Raw genomic sequence first — 15,665 nt, 5'->3', positions numbered from 1 at the left:
TGAGCAATTCATATTTTATTATACATATTTTACATTGCTAGTTTCATAATTAATTAATATTTCCCTTCTTGCAATCTACATTGGAAAGAACTAGGTATTTCCAAAATTCAACATGTTATCCTCCCACCTTCATACAGGTTATTCCCCATGGCAGGAGCCATTACATCTCTACCTTTTGGAACCCTTATCTTCTTGCAAGGCTTAGCATGGGGGCCAACCCCTCCAGAGAGCTTTCCCAAGTACCCTAAGATTAAGTGTTTTCTCCCTCCTCAAATTTTCACAGAGCACTTTCTCTAGTTCTCTCATTCAGCCATGTAACTCTCGGCTTGTTAATTAACTTCTCTGAGCCTTAGTCTTCTCATCTGTAAAATTATGGGACCAGACTCAATAACTGATCACCCCTTACCTTGAATTATATTTATCAGTGCATGCATTATTCTCCCCCTGCCTCTATTCCAATAGCAGGTAAGCCACTTTGCCACAGTGACTGTCTTCTTCTTTTTCAACCTTGCATAGTGTTGACACTTAAAACACAATGTATTTCCCAAGATGGTCTTTTAAAAAATGTTAAATTAAAGTACTGTAAATAATATACTACTCCCTCCCTCATTGTGATATTACTAGAAAACTTTCTAAAATTCATGGTTTCCAAACTGGTACATTATTACTATTACTCAAAATTATGTTATCAAGAACAATGATAGATGGAAATCTTTTATGCCTTTTGCTTAAACTGGGCTTGTGATTTCACGAGGGTAGGAATCTCTCAGTATGTTCTCTGCTATTTCCAAACTTGCTTGGAGCACTAAGAGGTTACCTGATTTGGCAAGAGTCACAAAGCACGGATGCATCAGAGAAGGGACTTTAACCTGGGTCTTCCTGACTGGCAGACTGTGGTTTTTTTTCTATGACATCATGCTCCCTCTTATTTTCTATTTTAAAAAAAGTATATTTAGCACATTTTCTTGAAATACCTGTTCTATTCCTTCCTATACTAGAAAGACCATATTTAATGACACAAAATAGCATGCAAATACAATTCAACAATCCTTTCCCCCTTTACAAAGATTAGGGGGAAAATATAACCCTTGCAGTTAGAGTTATTAACCCTTGTAGTTTGCTAGGAGGCATTTTGACTTTCTCAAAAGGAAACAAGGGTGAAATGGACAGTTGGTATGTATGTAGCTTCACATCAGGAAACCTTAAGGATTCATTTAGGATTGGTCAGCTTTAAATATTATTATGTGAATTTGGTAGCATCAACCAGACTAAGCAAATACAGTACTTAACTGTTTAAGACATCTTAATGTTAGTTAATCTCAGTAAATTCAGTTAGTGACTTAAGTTCATTGTCCATGAACGATAACGTAATAGTCTATTATAATTAAGTTCATTTGTGCTCTAGTTTTTAAAGGCTATTTAATGAGGCAAAGCAATATTAAAATGACTCTTGTTTTCACAGCACAAATCATTTACAAGACCTAAGAGAATTCTTCTTTGCTATGTATTGTATTTTGACCCTCTACCCACACTCAAATTTTGATTCACTGGGGAAATCGAGCATGTATTTATTTCAGCAATTCACTTCATTATCGAAGCTTACAGATTTTTGCCTAAACAAATATTGGAATAGATGATATGTTAGTGTTTCTATTGCTCAATAAAGTTTCTGAATGGAGGACTGGGAAAAATAGATAAGACTCTATCCCTCATCATTACACCAAAGAGTCATTCATATCTCTCTTTTAGTGATATTAGTAATGGAATCTGGCAAGATACTATTTCATTTGTGAAATGTCAGGGAGTTCCAACTCCTCAAAAATAATTCACTTCAGTCACTCTAATTGTAAAATCTTTTATATAATGGGAATATCTGTGGTAGATTAATACATGTAAAATTATATGAGATATTCAAATATGAACAAAAGAAGTATAAACAACTCCTAAAAATGAAATCTTTGAGACCACATAACCATATGGCATTTTATTCTGCAGAAAAATTTTCATTCTAGCACAGGTTTTTTTAACAAACATTTTACTGTCATATGGCAGAATTGGAAGAATCTTTTTCACATAAGTAGTCCTTGCACACTCAGAGAAACAGAAGAAATATAAGATACAAGTCGTGCTTTCATAAAGTTAACAAAATATAATCCTAAGAACAACTAGTGCCTGTTTTTATTTTAAAGTGCTAGAGAAATGGTATATAACAGTTTAAATTGAGTCCAATATGTGAAGCAAATATGATATCCCACAACTTAAATGAATTGATGAGTTAAAATTAAAACCAGATAGGACATGTTTGCACAATTCAATTCCCATTCTCTCCTTGGGTTTTTATATCCTACCAAAGTAATCAATTTTGTTTACATTATTATTCTCTAAAGATATTCTGGACAGAATTTTGAATCCTGTTGCCATTCAGTATTTTAATTATTTTAATATCAGTCCTGATAACAATAGCCTTTGTTTTATTTTTCCTTTTTTTGACACAAAAATAAAGAAGACTAGAGTTTGTGTAATTGGCTTGGAATGAAACACTGAATAGTTTTGTACATTTAATACTTGATAATGATCAGTAGCATATTATTTTTTCATTCTGATTAATGTACAAAGATGAAAAAGGTCATCCATCTTGTATCTTTGACGTAGTAGTTTCAATGATCAGTAAGCTAGATTTTGGCTAGATCAGAGATGGAGGTAGGAGAAGAAATTTAAAGGGAAGAAAATGGGTTGATTTCTCCTCGGGAAATATTTCTTAAAATGAGAAGAGAACTCAAAAGTAATTTAATCCAACTCTTATTTTAACCAATGTCTCTATCATCCCCAATGAGCATGAGTACCCCTGTGATAAGTTTGTCATTAACCCCACAGAAGCAGTTTATTATATTTTTGTACAGCTTTAATTGTTAGATTGGACCTTTTAGTAGTTCAAAATCTGCTTCTCTGTAATTTTTCCCCCACTGGTACTATTTATGCCATCTGGGACTAAACATAATACTTTAGCTTCCCATGATATCCTGCTTCTAGCTTAGAATTCTCTAAGGGACAGCACATTCTTCATGGGCAGTGCAATGATATCTGGTCTCAAACTCTAGCAGTGAAAGTCTTATATTTTCTAACTCTCATGTGATTAAAATTGGGGAAGATGCAATCCCTCTTGCACATAACAATGTTTCAAATATTTGCAATCATGCCTCCCTTAAATGTCCTTACATATCCTATCCTCCATTTCCTTATTTATCATATATATATATATATATATATATATATATATATATATATATATATTTCCTCCAGGCATTAGTCCATTTCTTTCAGCTATTCTTCTAGTGGTATTGTTCTCAGTCTCCTCATTATCTTGGACCCTCTGCTATACACCAGAAATTAAGTTTTTTGGCTTTTTGGGGGGTTGAGAGGAGGAAAGACAGGACAGTTGGGGATAAGTGACTTGCCCAAGGTCACACAGCTAGTAAGTTTTAAGTGTCTGAGGCTGGATTGGTCCTCCTGATTCCAGGGTCAGTGCTCTATTCACTGCACCACCTAGCCACCCTGGACCAGTAATTCTTAGCCTTTTTTGTGTCATGTTCCCCTTTGACAATAAGGTAAAGTCTATGAATCCCTTCTCAGAATAATGCTTTCAAATGCAATAAATACCAAACATAGAATTATAAATGAAATAATTGTATTGAAATACAGTTATCCAAATATATTTTTTAAATCATGAATGACAGATTAGGAAACTTTGCTCTAAACTAACCCAGTTTTTCAGTGTCCCTAAATGGTGACTATTACTGGATGCAAGTGTAGTCTACAAAGACTATCATTTGGCTCATTTTGGAGAAACCATTATTACATTGGTATAAGTACTCATTCCACTAATGCAGATTGCAACTTCCCTCTGCCTTAGTAGTCTGTCTTCATGAGTCATGGCCAAGTTGTGTGTACATTTTTTTTATTTTAATTTTTCACCTGGAGGTCAATCTTGAACTAATGAACCTCCCCATACCAAGAGAGGGTAATATTTAGAAAACAGGAATATAGTTCATTTTGGAGCCATACTTGAAGCTTTTACCTCTTGGTAAGATCTGTCAAAGCATGCATTCTACCAGTGTAGCTCTTTAGAACCTAAGTAACATCTTCTCTCCATGATGAGAAATCAGAGTATGTTGATGGTGCATACTATTAAATGTATATGATTTCATGAAAAGTGCCTGCAAGTATCTTGAAGGATATCCTTCAAATAGAAGATGGATTCATGCCTATTGGTGGCATGAATCTCTAGATGTTTTCATTTGAGGTCAACATTGTATTCATTCTAATGAACTCTAGAACACTATAATATTCTTCATTAAAACACATTATCACCCAAAAGAGATTGACTTCGCCATCCACACCAGAAAGAAAAAGTAGATGAAAATGTACATTGCCTGTATTGTGACATGTCACTTCAGGGACATACTACTTTGTTATCCATCAGGATATATGCATCTTGGAAATTTAGCATAGAAGAAAAATGAGGTGGGTTGATCCAGGAATTAAATAAGATCACACTGGCTCATCTTTGGAAAATTTCAGTTTTGATGAGCCTGACCTACTTGATTCCATGAAATCTCTTTGTCTTCATATTAATGTTTTCATAGTGATGCTATATTTCTATGTCTGTGAATCATGGAAAAATATGATCTTAGAAGAATCAAAATTGTCATTTATCTAAAATGGAATGAGAAGATGGATGGATAGTGTAAGTTATCTTCAGTATATTAGTAATGGTAAATTTTGTGTGGGCCATTGGACATACCTGAATTCTGACCTAGTAGTCAATTAAATATCTTAGATAAAGGTCTCTGGAGTACGTGATGGATCAGTTGTGGGAAATTTATGAAAGGATATGAATAGGAATCACCTAGGATGAGGTGGTTTCAATTAATGGCATCCTGTACCATGGAGAGAGTACCCATGTAGGTGAGAGCCCATAACTGATTAAAGTGAGTTAGATGTAAGAAGTGGCATAAAAGACATTATGAAGATTATATATAAGCAGAAAAATAAGTAAGTCAGCCATGTGACAAGAATGAAAGGTATGAGATGAACAACCCAAGAGATGTACCAGTATTGGTCTATCAGTCACTGAACAAGCATTTATTAGGCTCCTGGATGTGCCAGGCACTCTGCTATAGTTTTTGTATAATGAGGAAGGTCTATTTTGGATTGATAGAATGAAGGGACTTACTGAATTTCAAATAAGCGTCACCGAATCTTAAACTTGAAAGATATTTACAGAGATCTCTTAGTTTATTTTTTTCTCTAGAAAAAAATCATTTTTCATTGAGGACATTTGGGGTAAAATAGAGGTAGAATCAATACTGATAAGATAAACTACTGATAAAATGTTCCCAAGTCAAAATGTTGATTTCAAATGTAGACTAAATTGAATTTCATCTCTAAACTATTTCAGTCAGCTTAAGATGACTAGACATTTTAAGCTTCATTATCACCTGAAGCTACATTACTTCCAAAGCTTTGAATTTTAAAATTTCACTCCAGACTGGCAAACTGCTGTCCTTCTCCTTCTTCTGCTCCCTCAATCCCAGTGAGCTTGTCTGTATTATTTGTTTTTGTGACCTCTGATTCTCAATCACTCTGCATTCTCCCAATCTCTGCCTTCCTTTCTAGCTTCATTTACTGCCATATCTGGACTTAACATGACTGAGATTAATAATCATCCTCCTAGAGTCCCTTGACTTTACCATTCCTATACTTCTAATCTTATCCTGGGTCAGCTCTAGTATCTTTATTTTGGTTTTAAAAACAAAACAAAAACCTTTTCATGTATTTGAAGATCTTAATCAAATCATACATCAATGTTCTCTTGTCCAAACTAAACAACACCAAGTCCCAATTTTTTTTCCTTTGATATTTTCCTCTGAAATATCTGTGTAAACTCCTCCTTGAACTATTCTTTCCATGACCTTTCATAGCTAAAATTGGTCATGATTCACTAATGAGAATATGACTAAAGCAGACTATAATGGAAAAAATATTCTCAGTCCCTGGTAAGTCATGATATTTTTCAGGACATCTCTCAAGCCACTGTTTTGTTTCACAATGGCAATGTATTATTGACTCATATTCTGCTCACCATTACAAATAATTGACCTGCAAGAATCTTTTAGGTTAACTCTGTCCCCTTCAAACTTCAAATTTAATTTGTATCATTCATTAATAGTGAGAAGGTAAATATTTGCCCAGCCCAAGCTGAATTTTTTCATCTAAAAGATGTGTGTCAGAGTGCTTATTACTTATGCCCCCATGTGCATCAATCACTATAACTTTTATTTATTTCTTTAAAATTCAATGTTTAATTAGTCATTGAAATTTTGACCTCAGCCCTTAGGTTTCTAACACAGTCCAAGTCTGAGGAGTCACAGTGTTTCTCACCTTTAGGATGAAGAAGGTAAACAGAAATAAAATAAGCCAGAAATCATTGTTAAGCAAAACTCCTATTATCTGTTAACCAGTACCATTAATTGAGGACAGTTAGGATGTGCAGTGGTTAAAGTGCTGGGCTTGGACACAGGAAGACTCATCTTCCCAAGTTAAAATCGGGTCTCAGACATTTACTAGCTGTGTGACCTTGGGCAAGTCACTTCGCCCTATTTTTTCAGTATCCTCATTTTAAAAATGATCTGGAGAAAGAAATGGCAAACCACTCCAGTTTCCTTGCCAAAAAAAAAAAAACAGAAGAGGCCACAAAGAATCAGATGCTACTGAAATAACTGAATAACAAATAACACTAATTAATACCATTTAATGAATGCGAAATACGTAGGTCAAGCTGTTCACAAAGTGACATAAAAATTCTCTGACAATAGTCATCTATTCTCTTTTATCAATTTCTTAGTCACTTTTGGAAGCTACAAACTGACAGCTGATATTCAGCCACAGACTCTCTACCACTCTTCTTTTAAATGCCATCTGTCAGGTTGAAGAACAGGGAATCTCCACTTAGATTCTTCCTTGAGCTTAGATCTTAGTGCATTGACTTGCTTGGACTGAGATTGCTTTCACCTAAGGGAGCCCATAGTCCAGAATTGCCTACATACTTGAAATTGTTGAACTTTTCACCACAGACTCCTTCCAAAATACCATCTCCTTCTAGTCATTCCCGAGTTGAAATGCCCTAGTTGAAATGTCTATAGAATGGTGCTAAATCACTGAAAAAGCATTTCTTAAACACCTACTCTGAACAAATCAATATACTAAATGCTAGAAATACAAAGCTTCAATGCATGAGTCCCTGCCCTCAAAGAGCTTAGGTTCTGTATAGAGAAACACACATACACACATGTCTATATGTGTATGTATACACACATATCTGTGTGCATCTATACAAAATATATAAAAAATAAACACAAAGTAATTTAGCCAGAAGCTAGAAAGAGTTGAGTCACTAGCAGCCAGAAAGATCATGAAAAGTGGCACTTGGACTGAGTTTTGAATGATCTAAGAATTCTAAGAGACAGAAAAGAGGAGGGAACACAGTCCTAGCATGAGTGGCATTCCAAATTGTTATAATTATTAAGAAGCTCTGCGATAATTATACTCTGCCATCTAAATTACATAATCTCATGTAAAATTCACCAAAAAATTAGAATGTCTTTAAACTGGTGAAGTTTTCCTAGAGACAATTTCTACATTATTTCTTTGTTTCCTTTTCATTGAAAATCATTTAATCAGTGAACCAATTAACTTATATGTATTATTAAATATTATCAATATTATTTTTGTTATGTTCATTTTTAACTTATCTCACAGGGTTGTTGTAATGATCAACTAAGAGATATATATACAAGGCACTCTGTAACTTTAAAATGCTATATAAATGTAAGCTGTCATGATGCAGTAACAGCTTTTCTGTATGTAAAATTTAGTAGTATCTAACTGTTCTATCTCAGACCTCAACTCTAGATTTGGATTTACTGAAACATCAAAAGGTGTCTATGTAACAATTCCATTTACCACAACAACAGTAACAAATAGCTAAGATTTATTTATTATGTGCCAGACACTGTGCTAAGAAGTTTACAATTATTTTATGTGATCCTTACAACACATATGTACATGCATAACACTGTTTATGGGATGCTTATATGTATGTGTGCTCTTTGTGTATGCATGTAAGTATACATTACATACTGAAATATATTATATATCATATCATACATAATATATTATATTTCATACTGAAATATAAGCATAGCTATGTTACTAATTATAAACAATGTAGTCCCTGCCCTAAAGAGTTTCTAATCCAATAGGGAAGGTGCTACATATATATATATATATATATATGTATATATATATATATATATATATATCTGATACAACCTAGAATTTAATAAGCCTAAAAGAGATATCCATAGATTTTGATTTGTCAAAAAGTCTGGAGTACACTTTTTTCAGTACATTCAACATTCCCTTCTTTAGCTATTATTTATCTAAATAGACATGGTTATATGTAAATATCTGCATGCCCATTTCCCAAAGCACATACATTTGCATGCATATTTGGTTTATTTTTGTTTTTTGCTGTTTGGAGGGCATTTGGGGTTAAGTGACTTGCTCAAGGTCACACGGCTAGTTTTTGTGCTAAGTGTCTGAGGCCAGATTTGAACTCAGGTCCTCCTGACTTCAGGGTTGGTGCTCTACTCACTGTGCCACTAGCTGCCCTTTTTGGTTTATTTCTATCATTTCATTCACCAACTATAAAATATCCTCTGAGTAGAATAAATAACACTTATATAAATAGTGTAAATGCTATAGTATTTTTCATTATATCCTTAATTTTTATTTTGAATCTTTTTATCTGCAGTCAGGGTGTAATCAAATATTAGCTTTTTTATCACTGTGGAGTCACCAGTCAGGATCATATTTATGCTGTCTTTCCTCCCTGGAATGTCTTAAGTGTTTATTATGTGTAATCTTGAAAGCAGAAAGACCTCTCTTAGCTGCAGAGTTAGTGTTCCTGGCTTCAGGGTTTTGTTTTCCAAATAAATGCTTTATCTTTGATATCTTTTTTCATGTTTCTGTCCATGGTCCCTTGGTTTTGTCACCCCTTACTTTCCCTAGTTTTCACACTTCAAGGTAGAGGTAGGCACTGTCTTCTCCAGAAGGGAAAATCATCTGCATGTATACTTTCAATTTTTTATTTTGAGTCCTCAGGATTATGTTATGGAACTCTTCTAATATAGTTAGCTAAAATGTATTTGAAGAGCCCTTTGAGCTTGAGAATATTCTATACTACCTCCTATCCTGCACCAACTATTTAGAACCTTACTGGAATCTGGGCTACCTTTAGCACATTTATCAAAAAACCTCTATAGAAATATAATTTGCTTAATATCTGACACACATATACTTTCTCTTGATTGTCTTAAAATGAGTTAAGATTCTTTTGGGTGCTAAAATGAATTCATTGTGATACAATATTGGCACAATTCTCCTAATGAGACCAATCAGATATGGGTAAGGCTTAGGAAGGGTAGATATGGAAATCATAGAAGTTGAGTGTTTTATGACCTGAAAGTTGCCATTGGAAAGCAAGATTTTGAGTCAAAAACTGAATTTATTAAGTCCAAAAGGGGAGTGAACTGGAGGTTAGCAACAAAAATCTGGATGGAATGATGTAATTAAATGGTATGAACTTCAAAGTTGTAGAGGTGGCAGAGAGAGAATTTTAAAATATTGGTGGTTAAAGGAAGAATGCTGATTCTTCCTCTTGCTCCTTTATGTTGGGAGGTGTGGGGGAAAGGAGCAGTCAGTACTGAAGAGTGTGACAAGGATATGCTGCTTCTTTATTTGCTTAGTTGCCTACAAGCAATTAGGTGACAAAGTGGATAGAGTGTTGGTCCATGAGTCAGAAAAACCTGAATTCAAATCTCAACACAGACACTTACTAGATTAGTGATCTTGGGTAAGTCACTTAACCTCTTTTTGTCTGAGTTTCCTCACTGGTAAAATGGGAATAATGCCTTCTACTTTTCATGATTGCTGTGGATGTCAAATAAAAGAGTTGTAGGAGTGCTTTGCTCAGTGCTGACACATAACAGGTACTATATATTCTCTTCCCGACTTCAGCCAAGGCTTAAATCTATTTAAAATATTTTGTTGCTGTTCTGGAAGTTTTACTGAAAGACTAGAGGGTATACAGAAAGCTATTTCAAATCATGATAAGCGGAACATGATTCAACGCAACTTTTTTTAACTAGTCTTTTTAGAGGGAGAAATGTTAATTGACCTACACAGCACTTAAAACAATTATTTGTAAGATGAATTGCACTCCATCACAACATTCATCAGCATCCATCGCAGTCAAACCCTAGTATTATGACACTATAGTACATCATACTCATTTGAATCTAAATATATGGTTGCACAGTCTCTATGATATATGTGAATATACTTCTGTATCCTTTTTTTTTTTGCTGTTCTGAGATGTCCTAGTTCAGCTAAAACCAAAATGTTATTGCAGTATTCATTTTTAGTACATATAAATCTATTAAATTCTATGGAAGAATAACTGTAGATTAAAGATTCATTCTAACCAACATGGCAACATTCCATGGGCATTTACATGTAAATATTTCAGAAGCTCCTGTTGATGTAATTTTTAAATTAACTGTCAGAAATCAGTTCTCATATTTTGAATAGGGTGTATTTTCCAAATTGATGATATCCCCTATGAGTTTAAGAACTCTGTCTTGGGCAATTTCGAGTATACAGTGTGACAGAAAATATTAAAATGTGTGATTCAGGGGCGGCCAGGTAGCACAGCGAGTAAGAGCACCAGCTTCAGTGTCGGGATGACCTGGGGATCGAATCCAGGCCCAGACACTTAGCACCCACCCAGAAACACCTGGCTGTGTAACCTTGAGCAAGTTACTTAAACCCAATTGCTTAAAAAAAATGTGTGATTCAGCCTTCATATGGGAAAAATGCAGTAGGAATGGTAGAAATTTGGGAACTATCACATGATACTGGCTCAGAGGTATACTCACAACCTCTATTGCATAGTGTTACATATTTTAAGTATATATATCATCATCCATTTTATTCTTAGATGAAAACTTCCTGGTCATTGTACTGGTCAAAGAGAACAAGATAGGATTAACGATCTTTAGTAGTTATATTGGCATTGGGTTTTGAGATCAAGCAATTTATTTTGCAGGTGTTATGAAAAATACTATTTGATAGGAAGTGCTGAGAATGCACATTTTGACTGCCTAGAGAAAAGGATAACTAGCTAAGCAGCTGAGTTTATCTCATGTAACTGTCAAGTCCCTCTTTTATGTTGCACATCGATATAATGTGCAATCTATTCTCCCTATATAACTTTATACAGAAACAATAGGACTTCACAAGGTAATGAAGAATGATGGATGTCACTTGCTATCTTTTTTTGATGCTCTCATTTTCTTGGAAAAAAAATTCAACCAGGTAGGCAGTTATTTGATATGCTTTATCTTTTATTTGGAATGTTTATCTTAATCTTTCTTTTTGCTTTCAGTGTAAAACTCTTTCTGGAGTCTGTGACCACATTATCTCCCTTTCTTCTGATCCCCTGGTATCACAGTCTGCTCACCTGGAAGTGATCCAGCTAGCAAACATCAAGCCAAGTGAAGGGCTGGTAAGAAGTATCCAGTTTATTAAAGCCATCCTCCACAAGCAGTTAGTTAATACTTTTGGCAAAAAGCCTAAAGTATGGACTTCCCTCAGTTATGAAAAGTGGAAGAAGAATAGTGGAGCTAAGATATTAGGAGTTAGAGGTGATACTCTCTAGAGGGAAGGGAGAGAGAATGACAGTGTTTTTTTTTTTTATTTCTCCATTCTGCCAATCAGTCAGGCCAAGCACTGTGCTAAGTGCTGGGGAAATGTTTTTGGGGGATTGAGCTTGGAAAAAAACTTTTTTCACATTGTTCTAACACCAAAAGGATCCCTGCATTAGGGCAAATGGAAGTTTATAAATAAGTACAATAATAGTATTAATTGATATGAGTATATTTTTGTTTTATTTTTAACCAGTTCATTCTACTCTATGAAGGTAAACTAAATTAAACCAAGTATTCTTTAATATTCAAATCACTTGATGCTATTTCTGGGCAGGTACTCAAGTGGTGATTTCCAAGGTAACTAACTCTCGGCCAGCAACTTCAACAATTACCTGAAAAAGAATATCTAGTATATATAACAAGATTATAACCAGTATCTGCCTGAAGACTTTCAATCTTTCAATGAGAGAGAAAACCACTACCTCCCAAGGCAGCCTATTCTACTTTTAAATAGCTCTCCTTACATCAAGCTGGAATTTACTTCTTTACAAACTTCATCTATTGCTCCTGGTTCTTCTCTCTAATACCAAAAAGACCAAATTAATCAGTTTTTCATCACATATTGAATACATCTATCAATGTCCCTCCTAAGTCTTCTCTTCTCCAAACTAAACATCTCCAGTTCCTTAACATGCATTGAAGGTTCTTATTCATCCCAGATGCTCCCCTCCAAACATTCTCCAGTTCATTGATTTTTTTTTCAAAAACATACCTTAAGCTCCTTCATGCTTAGGATCAATGCTAGAAAATTAGAGGTAATGGTCAGAAGAGTATTTGTGGATGTTGTTAAGCCTACCTTTGTTTGGCTTGCAATAGGAGGTGATTTTAAGATCTGTAAGGTGACATAGGTGGCACTGAGATTTCATTATGTCTACGTAAGTCACAGGTTCTTATCATAGGCACCAAGACCTATTTTTTAAAAATATTTAAGTAACACAATTGGCTTCCTTTGTAATTCTGTGTATTTTATTTTATGCATTTAAAAACATTATTTTAGAAGGAGTGTATAGGTTTCAGTAGACTGCCAAAGGGGTCCATGACACATAAAAGGTTAAGATTCTGGGATTAGAGGCAGCTAGGTGGTGAAGTGAATAGAGCACCGGCCCTGGAGTCATGAGGACCTGAGTTCAAATGTGACCTCAGACACTTGACACACTTACTATCTCTGTGACCTTGGACAAGTAATTTAACCTCAATTGCCCAGCCTTCCCCCCCTCCAAAAAAAAGATGCTTGGATTAGGTTAGCAGTATGACTTAATCATTTTATTGACATGTGTTTGCTTTGACTATTTCTGAATACCCGAAATTTGTATAAAGAAGTAACAGAAGCAGAAATTAAGTTCAGCATGCTAGGCAGGAAGGAAAAAAGAAGACTTTTAAGATATAAAAAGAAGAGAAATGAGGGTCTTGATCTCCAGTGCAAGGATGAGAAGAGTGATCAGATTCACATCAGTCCTAGAAACAGAGCCATTTAAGGGTATTTCCTGATGCAGCAAACAATGCTATTGGCCTCCTTCTCTAAAGTGGGTAAGCAAGTCTCCAGATATGTTGTGGTGGACTTTCCACTCCTGACTGATTGTCATGCTTGAAAGTCACAATAGTAGCATAAAGAGGGAGAACAAGGGGGAGAAAGAAAGAGAGAAAGAAAGAAAGAAAGAAAGAAAGAAAGAAAGAAAGAAAGAAAGAGGAGGGAGGAAAGGAAAGGAAAGGAAAGGAAAGGAAAGGAAAGGAAAGGAAAGAGATAGAAGAGGGAAAGAAGGAAGAAATTCAGATGTCAGTTTTGTTAGCAAATCTAATAGGTAGTTTGATAAGGAGGAGTGAAATTGGAGTATCCAAATAAAACAAGGTATTTTGATTCTCTGGGTATAAATTGATTTGTACAATTCCTGTCTCCCATTGTACTGGAAATATGGCTAGTATCAAACTATTTAGCTTGAGTTTTGAATACATTTATTTAGCTCCTGAAATATGATATTCAACTTCAAGGTCAGTTTCATATATCATTATTAAAAAGTATCCTCTGGCAACAAGCAATTTCTAGCTTTCTAATATGATCAGAATATTCTTTCTTCATTACAGCTATTGATTTTTGAAAGTCTGGAATCATCAAATAATTATGTTTAATGTAAAAATGATGGTTGATTGATGCACCTAGCCCTGATTTCTTTGTCAGGTGAAGCCATATCTTTACAGGATCTCAAGGATACGTAAATTAGATTTGGACAAGTCCTAGGAACATCCCTATTTCTGATAGAAAGGTTGTTGAGATTGGTTAAGGGATTTGTTTGTGCCCTGATTAGCCTGTATGAAAGCAGCAAGTTAATTTGGAATCAGAACCTAGCAGGGAAAAGGAAGGCCTGGAGAATACAAAAGCAAGAACTGAGCTGGAAAAAAATCAGTAACATGGTGGCTACAGGCAATGAGAGAAAGAAAAAAACAGGATTAAGTGTGGCAAAGAATGGAGGGATTGAGGAGGCTCCTCAGTCCTACAGGCACTGGCAGCAGAACACTCAGGCTGAAGCCACCAGTTATACTTATTTCTTCGAGGACTGAGAAGAGTTTTTTTAAAAAGAGTTTTCTCTATCTCTCAACTTCCCCTCTCCATGTCTATTCATTAGTAGACACTGTAACATATTCTGCTAACTTCTTTACCTAAACGTTTCGAGTAACCTGGATTTTTCCTCAACCACAAAGATGTGACAACTAGGGATAAATAAGAAATTAAATTGACAGAGAACTGAACTTCTGCCTAAATGTTGGAAATTTTCCCCAACTGCAGCCTCTGAACAATTGTGATTGTAGTTCTAACTTTTCAATTATTTCCAATTAATGTAAACTCCCTAGAATAGCAGAGCAGGGAACTATGTGGACCTTAGAATACATTATATTATCCCAAAGTTTAAAATAACATAGGGTAACATGGGGTAAAAGTGACATTGTGTATGGCTGAGGGAAAGTTAAGAGGAAGAAAAAGACAAGCTACTTTCCCTGGTACAGCCTCATTGTTGTACTCTGGTTGGGAAAGAGGAGAGGGAAGAAATAAGCATTTATATATCACCCATGATGTTCCAGCTGTATTGAATCCTTTTTATAAATATTGTCTTGTTTGGTCCTCACAACAACCCTGTGAGGTAGGTGTTATTTTTATCCCCATTTAACAGGTGAAGAAACTGGGGCAAACAAAAATGTGCCTTGCCCAGGGCCACTCAGCCAGTAAGTGTCTGTGGTCTAATTTGAACTCAGGATTTCCTGATTCCAAACCCTGAATTCTATATATTACAGCACTAGATTCCTATGAATAGATTATAATATTGCTCTATTTTCAATTACCAATTGGAGGCAAATAGATGGTGCTAGACTTGGAGTCAGGAAGACCTCAGAGCTCAAATTCAATCATAAAGAATAATTTAGTTGTGTGACCCCATTGGCGGATCACTGTCAACCCCACCTCCCTTACCTATAAAATGGAAATAATAGCAGCATCTACCACACAGGGCTTTTGTGAGGATAAAATGAAATAACATATGTAAAGTGCTTTGTAAACCATAAAGTATCATATAAATGCTAGTTATTACTAATTTCTCATTGATATGAATGCTTCCTTCATCAACACAGATTACAATCTTTCTACAGCTTACTAACTGATCTTCTAAGATATGCTGTCATTGAAAATTTCATCCCCCTGTAGCCAAGCTCGTGTTCAGTCCTCTATGCTCTCCAGGTCGATTTTCAAACAGACCTAAAACCTACATAGGAAGTCATTCCATGATAAGA

The 15,665-nt window shown here is 35.0% G+C and overlaps 1 protein-coding gene across 8 annotated transcripts in view; it reads left to right on the top strand.

Annotated features, from left to right (window-relative positions):
* Window positions 1-15,665, top strand: part of CNKSR2 (connector enhancer of kinase suppressor of Ras 2) — a 348,720-nt gene that overhangs the window by 143,996 nt on the left and 189,059 nt on the right. For all 8 annotated transcript variants that reach the window (XM_069063427.1, XM_069063426.1, XM_069063424.1 and 5 more), the window contains exon 6: window positions 11,570-11,689. In XM_069063427.1, the coding sequence (XP_068919528.1) occupies window positions 11,570-11,689 (120 nt within the window). The remainder of the gene's footprint in view (window positions 1-11,569; window positions 11,690-15,665) is intronic.

Source organism: Petaurus breviceps, unplaced genomic scaffold, assembly GCF_028583685.1.
Source record: "Petaurus breviceps papuanus isolate PSGF00001 unplaced genomic scaffold, PetGlider_PUasm1.0 90574, whole genome shotgun sequence".
NCBI classification, from domain to species: Eukaryota; Metazoa; Chordata; class Mammalia; order Diprotodontia; family Petauridae; genus Petaurus; species Petaurus breviceps.
This window is presented reverse-complemented; position numbering and strand designations above follow the sequence as displayed.